This window comes from Austrofundulus limnaeus, unplaced genomic scaffold, assembly GCF_001266775.1.
Source record: "Austrofundulus limnaeus strain Quisiro unplaced genomic scaffold, Austrofundulus_limnaeus-1.0 Scaffold342, whole genome shotgun sequence".
Lineage (NCBI taxonomy): Eukaryota > Metazoa > Chordata > Actinopteri > Cyprinodontiformes > Rivulidae > Austrofundulus > Austrofundulus limnaeus.
The window spans coordinates 406455-414116 of NW_013952744.1; the positions used below are offsets into that span (position 1 = coordinate 406455).

The 7662-nt window shown below is 41.5% G+C and overlaps 1 protein-coding gene across 1 annotated transcript in view; it reads left to right on the forward strand.

The window, feature by feature from the left end:
* LOC106527772 (plexin-A2) overlaps positions 1-7662 on the forward strand; it is a gene marked incomplete at its 5' end in the record, with an annotated part of 281724 nt that overhangs the window by 249778 nt on the left and 24284 nt on the right. The window contains 4 exon segments of the mRNA XM_014022759.1: positions 900-966; positions 1163-1309; positions 1946-2105; positions 6329-6432. Coding sequence (XP_013878213.1) covers positions 900-966; positions 1163-1309; positions 1946-2105; positions 6329-6432 — 478 coding nt within the window.

The following is a 7662-nucleotide window of genomic DNA, read 5'->3' on the forward strand; positions in this document are numbered from 1 at the left end:
TATAATATACACTGTATATACATATATCGGCAGAACTGAGTAACCAAAGTAAGTAGTTGTGCTTGGATGGCAGCTGTTCACATTGGTCATAACCCTGCTTAGACTAGCCATTAGCACATCAGTTTGGTCAGAAAAGATATTACTGTTTTTTTTCTTAACAAAGAACAACACTTCATAAAAGTWAAAAAACTCCCTTGTAACTGTACAAGACGTACGTGGAACGTGTTTTTGTGTGTGGATAAGGAGCTTTTTGCTCAACTATTGCCTTAAACTTYCATGTAATTCTTGTATTCTAGTAAGAAAAAGATAAAAAAAATTCTTAAAGGTTTCTGCATTGTCATATTCTTTGTAAAGATAATAGTCTAGGGTCACTGCACTGTTTTTTTTTATTTTTTATTTTTATTTTTTGCTTTTTTGTGGGGGGGTCAAACCCAGCAGCAAGTTGTACCTCCATGTGTGACTGATTTGGAAGGGTGGAGGAGGAGGAAAAAAGAGGGGAGGAGATCATTTTGGCTGCGATCAAGCGTTACCTGCCTGTGACAGCTCTCGTCTCTCTCAACAGCTGAGGCTTGTYGCAGCTGCTGATGTCCCGCTGTGTTGAGCCACACATGAATAATCAACCACACACACACGTACACACACTTCCAAATGCTGCACCCACACACTCGCACACAGATGCCCTCTCTCCACTCTGCTCGACTCACTTTATCTGAGACAACAGTGTTGCCTACTGAACACAAACAAAACCAAAGGCAGGACAGCCAAGGTGTCAGTGAGATTTCCCTCAGGTTTTTCCCACAACCTCATGAAATATGTAGTATTTTTTTTTGGTTTTTGGACATTTTTGTTTAACAATAAAGAGAATAAAGTGGTTTTACTCATGTTTTCTGTGATTTCAGAACAGAGTCAGTTGCTGAGAAGATGCTTACAAACTGGTTCGCCTTCCTCCTTCACAAATTCCTCAAGGTTAGTTCAACGAGCAATTCAAGCGTAGGTGCTCATGAGCATGCACACAAATCTGTAYTTTGCAACTTGTTATTAGCATTTCCAATTTAAATAATTGATCATTCAGTGTTTGATCAKTAAGTGTTTTCAGTCTAAGGAGGGTTTTGTTTTGATTCGCTGTCYTTTCATGTGTGAATCGGTGTGTTTGCGTTCGCAGGAGTGTGCYGGCGAACCTCTGTTCATGCTGTACTGCGCCATCAAGCAGCAGATGGAAAAGGGTCCCATYGACGCCATCACTGGAGAGGCCCGCTACTCCCTGAGTGAAGACAAGCTCATCCGGCAGCAGATCGAGTACAAAACTCTTGTACGTCACACTCCAGCAGCCACAGCAGAAGGTTGCGCAAAAACTCGCAGATGAACAGAAACGCAGGGCTGCCAAGCTGAGTCAGAAAAAATCACAAAAGCTAAAGAAAAAATAAAGCTAGGCCAGATAACATTGGACTTTTGTCACATTAGAACCGTTTTTGTGATTGCATAGCTGTTGTYCATCCCTCTATAGTGGGAAATAAATTACCCAGTGGTCTCACTCATTGCCATGTTGGTCCAACATCAGGGTAGGTGGCTGTGGAGCCTAAAAGAAACCAAACAGACTTATTCCCAGGCTCACACGCACACAGAGGAAATAAAAAGCTCTCTCAAAATCAGCATGTGACTTGACAATGCTCTGATTGCTCTGACTGGGAATTTGGCTCATTACGTGCTAATACCCCAGCAGAGCTGGAAATTGGTGTCCCGCCGAAGGTGTGAAATTAGATTTTGGGATGCCAGCAAGAGTGGAAATGGCTTCTCAAAGCCCCTGCTATGCTCCGAGGAGAGCGTAATGAGGGCAAAGCCTCGAGCTGGACCAAAGTGGAGTCAGTTAACTGRAAGCCTCAAGCTTCTTTCCCTCTGCAATGTTTCAATGGTTCTCCTATCTGCTGTTCCTGTTTTTCTGATTCAGATCCTAAACTGTGTAAACCCTGACAATGAAAACAGTCCAGAGATCCCAGTGAAGGTGCTGAACTGCGACACTATCACCCAAGTGAAAGAGAAGATCCTAGACGCTGTTTACAAGAACATGCCCTATTCTCAGCGGCCACGAGCTGTTGACATGGACCTAGGTACAGCACACACACACACACACACACACACACACACACACACACACACACACACAGACAGTAAACAGTCTAAAGACGCACAGATGCGGCTGGCAGGTGTAAAGCCCAACACCTTAACAAATCCATGTATCAGTGAGAGAACACCAAGGCATGTGTACAGATTATCAGTGCATTAGTGTGATAAAACTGTGCTCCAGCAGCCCTGCCAGCCTGGGCGTGTTGCTGCCAGGCCTTCGATCAAACTGACTGACAATGTGTGGCGCATCTCTCCATCTGGCKTCATTCAGTGCCTGGCACTGCCAACAAGGCGCAGTTGATTTAAACAGAGAAACAGTGTTTGTCTTTACATGAGCGTGTTTTTTACATCTATGACATCGCCGCTGCAGGTAGGAGATGACTGACTGGTTCACCCGCCTCAGACTAAGCTCAGCTCCCACGCAGTCTGTCACTTCCATCCTATACCTTTCCTCGTACCGCTGTGTGTCTCCTGTTTTCCCTCCACCTCTCCTAAGCTTGAAGGACAATAAAGCTTGCCGCTTGTTGAAAATATAATGGCCCTTTTCCATTAGTGCCACCTGTGGTGTTGGAACGGGTCAGTTCGGGTGTTTTTCCATTGATGTTCCAGTCCAGTTCCAGTGGGTGTGTTTTGGGCATTTCCACAGTCCAAAAATTGTCGTCACACGTATTTGCCTGATGGTGGCGGTAATGGTATTTGTAGGCAACCATTAAATGTAGCAGTAGGTTTGAACCGGTTTGAACCGCTCCTTCCATTGTGGTCCTTAATCGTGCTGTAATCACACTTGATCTTTTTCAGTTTGTCCTGACATTGCTTCGGGGTTCTCTCATAGCCATCAGCTCCGACAACTCCTTGAACACTTTTTCGTTGCGAGTCGATCCATCTAGCTTGCTTTGGACCATGGTGTGGATCGCTGTTCTGCCATTGTGAATGTCGCTGCTACAATTGACAAAATGGCGCCTCAAGTTGTTGTTGTGAAGGCAGCTCAGATGCAACCAGTGACTCCACCCTCTAACCAATCGTTGATGAACAGCTGGTGTCAACTGAGACCACTTGGAACCACAACGAAGTAGGTGCTAAAAAAGGGCTTGTTCTGTTAATCCGGCCTAATGGAAATGGCTTGGAAMCGTACCAAACCGAACTGAGCCAGCCTGAACTGGTACTAGTGGAAAAGGAGCATAGGCTCGCTCTCTCTGTCTTGCCACGGCGTTGGAATCAGATAATTGCTTGAAAATATTACATATGTGTGAAACTTTCTCCATGTTTTATGTGTTATTGTTGTGGAGAGCAAAGAAGTCATGTGGTCATCCAGCAGAGACGCACACTTAAAATAAAAAGAAGTCCAGTCAACAAAKGAGAAAATCAATGATCAGTCCCAGCACGAGACCAACATTGGTTATCCATGTAGGATAACTCCACTCCACTGTCAGGACCCTTATTATCATTACATTACAGCTCAATGACCCCCATCTACCAGTGACCTCCAGCAGCACTGCCTCTACCTGTTAGCCATGCTTATCTTTTCTTCTTCTGAAAGGAGGTAATTTTCTCACAATTTTCATCCCATCCTGTCTGTTCTGCTCCTCTTTTTCGTTTCTTCACGTTGATGGGACAACTGCTGCTTTTGTGACACATGTACCAATTAAATTTAGCAGCCTCCCTGCATGTACATCTTACATTTGTTCATGTGGAATATTAAATTAAGATGCATATCCCTGTCTGGGAGGAGCAWCATAAGAATACTGCAGAAACCTACCCACTCGTGTGTCCGCATGCAGAAATCTGTCTCATACCAATTTGAACTACCGGTACATCTTCTGGTTTTTCAGCTGCTTGTTTCTTTGAACTTTATGAATCGGCCAATGCTTACAGCAGGCTTTATTAGAGCTTTTCATAGGAGGGTTTTGTGTCTCATGTTCAGATACTCATAAATGCAATTAATTTTAGATCTCACCTAGTCTTAAAATGAGGTAAGGAGCCACACGAAATTACAGAAACACACAAACTTATCTTTCAAAAATTAACTGAGGCGTATTTATTTTATACAGAAAGTACAGATACCAGCTTTTTTACAAATACTAATACTTGTACAATATGCCAGCATCCATACCGAGATACTGGTATCGAAAAGTTTCTCAGTTCCATGTTTAAGAAATTTATAGAAGTTGAAAGAAATTTCTATTTGTGATTTTTTTAAACTGTTGTGACCGTATATATATCGTGATGTTTATTTGATTAGGTATACAGTCAGAGTTGCTGTAGACCTGTAAGGAAAGGGAGCCATTTTGTTCTAAATRAAATAATAATAAAAAAAGTTCTAACGCAGTAAGTACTCAGTATCAGAACTCGGTATCAGTGAGTACCCAAATTGAAGTACTCATACACAGTTTGAGAACACTGCCACAAAAACACACACAATAAATAAATAAATAAATAAATAAATAAATAAATAAATAAATAAATAAATAAATAAATAAATAAATAAATAAATAAATAAATAAATAAATAAATAAATAGGAAAACAAAGCATGGAGCATATACATTTATTTCACAAACTTTTACACTGGGGGCAACACAACAAGAAAGAAAAGATGCCCTTGGGTTATAGGTTAGGTTAGAGATAACATTATTGTTTTCAAATGGTTGCACATTGTTTACACAAAAGCACAAGAATGAAATTTACAACTTTTCCTTTACCTTTTTCGGAGCTTGTCTTTCTCAAGCTCCTAAAGCATTGTTTTTGTGAAGAGACAAGGCTTTTTGTGTGGACGGCTGCTAGGACACAGTAAGAGAAAAAACTAAGCATGATTTGTTTGAAAGGAGACATCTCTTTGTGTCACATGACTTATATCATCAATAATACACAGTTCCTTACTTTGAGATGAGAGCTCATTTGCAAAAACAAATCATTACTGCATGAGCATGGAGATAGAGTGTTGATGATTTGGGTTTTGGTTTAAAACCCACTGAACTGGACATTTGGCTTTGAAAGAATAAAATGTGATCTACTCGTCAAAATCCAGGTGTCAAAATAATTCTAGTTACAATTCAGTTTGAATGATTAGATTTGTGCATAAAAACATTTCAAAATAGTCATAGTTATTGTGACTGTTTCAAAGCCATGAATCCTCCATTTTGTTTCCATAATTCTAGAGCCCTAGGACTCTTTCTATCAAAATGTATGCAGATTTTGTCAGAAGTTTATGCAAATCTCTTGTTCAAGTAAATAATTGCTCATTGTCATTAAGTTTTGAATCTCTAATGGTACGTTCACACCAAATGCGATTTCAGCATCAGGAGCATCAGGTTTACATGCAAAGTCTATGGTGAACGCGCTTCAATCAGCGTCGGGAAGTGCTGCGGCGCCTCAAGCATGATTAGAGCAGCGCGATTTGAACGATCTGAGCGTTTGACGTGCTTGATGCGCAAATCGCTGAAGTTAGAAAATCTGAACTTTTGCAGCTCGACGCGCCGCATCAACCAATCAGAGAGACTCCACTGTTTGACGTATCGACATATTTCCCGACGGGACAGTTTACTGAATGATGTCCACTAACCTGAAACAGATGGAAAGGAGCTCTTTAGCTGAAATCGAGTGCCTGCAGTCGGTGTCCTGACAGGAGATATCTGCACCAATGCGTGGCAGCGACTCATCAGACTGGACTCGGGACAAAGTAGTCCTGAAAGCGAGCTGTGAGCCTCTCCCGCAGCTCCTGGGTGATGAAACTCAGAATGTCTCTGAATTATCTGGTGATCTGATGAACGTGACATGCTCTTGCACGACAGAGGAGGGAGGGGCGGGGAGGCTCTTGCCGTGCAGCGCTTCAAGAGCTGACCTGCGTCTGACCTCAAAGTGCACAAGCGACCAACTTGAGCGTTGGCTGCGATTTTGAAGCTGAAATCGCGTTCGGTGTGAACGCAGCATAACTAGTCTCTAATTGTTTTTGCCCAGTGAGATAATCTTAAAATATTTATATAATTTTAAGACTTGATTTTGGTTGTTTATTATGCCTTTTATTCTAAAACTTTACATTCAGAGGTGAACTATTTTATTTATTATTTATACCAAATAGGACTGCACCTCCATGTGCTTTTAAAAGGAACTTTTTTGGCTAAAAAAAAAACAACTCCCTCAGCTAATACAAAGGTAATAGACTGTGCCACAAATAATGTTGCACTTCCATRAAGTTTGTTTTTGTTCCACCAGAGTGGCGTCAGGGACGAATGGCTCGTGTGGTGCTGCAGGATGAAGACATCACCACCAAGATCGAAAATGACTGGAAGAGACTAAACACTCTCTTGCACTACCAGGTAAACACAGAGGATGAATTTAATGTTTCCCTAATTGACTCTCAAACAGCACATTTTGTTTCTCTAAGGAAGAGGTTCATTTCAATCTTATTTTTGATGTGGCTTTTATTATGGAAATTGTTCCACCTACACCGACAAACTTTGATGTTTCCTACACTGGACTTTAAGGCAGCCAATTTTCAGCCCCTCATTTGCATTTTTTTCACAACTGTTGTAATCCTGACTCATAGAATAAAGGACAATTACCGTACGGGTGGCAGGAGAGGTGAATTCTCAGCATCTCAGCTGACATTTCTCCCTCCTTTCTGAAAAGATGAAGTGACGGGAGGAAAGCGTTTCTTTATTTTTCTTTTTCAGTCTCCCTCTCTAAGTGGTGATGGCCTTTACACCGACATTTTGTGCGTCATTTGACAGCCCCTGTTTCATAAAATGAGGAGCCCTGAGCTAAAAAGGAGGGAAAATTGAAAAGGAGGGAAAAGTTTGTAATTTATGGCAGTTGAAAAAAGAGCAAGAGGGAGTTAGTGGAAGCTTGTGCAAAAATAATAAAGATGAATTAAGGAAACAAAAATTGGGCAAGAAAGGATAAGACAGCAGCTATKAATGTTCAGTATTTCTGCATCTGTCAGCCAGGTGGCATCTGCCTGAAAATAGATGGTTAGTTCTGGGTTACCTGGTAGAGTTTAGTAGCACAGAGCCTGGAGCTGACACTAGCAGTGTTTCCATTGACCATGAAAATGTGCAAATTAGAATTTCAAAAATAAATTTGCTCAATGGAAACACGTCAATTTTGAAAAAATTACGTTTTTTGACAAAATGTTTTTGCGCTAGGATGAGGTGGTATTTCGGCCGCATCAAAATTGGTGTTTTTCGCAAAACTGCAATGGAAACACTTTTTTCGTAACCCGGGAGTCGCATGATCAACAACCGGCTGTTTCTCCTGGCGAAAAAGACGATGACAAGGAAGATAACAGGAAGTAGAAGTAATAGTAATATCACAGAAGTAGTAAAATAAAGTAGTAAACTCACTGACTACAATTTCCCAAAAACACAGCATACGTAGCCGCTCCCAAGTAGGGGCTTGTCGCTGGAAGCCTCGATAAAAGATGCCGACGTCTCCTCTGATGGTGAGCGTTAATGTCGCGGTAGCAATATGCTGTGTTTACATTCATTGCCGCCATGTTTGTAATGACTTATCACGAGAACAAACGTATTCACGCTTGACTTTTATAG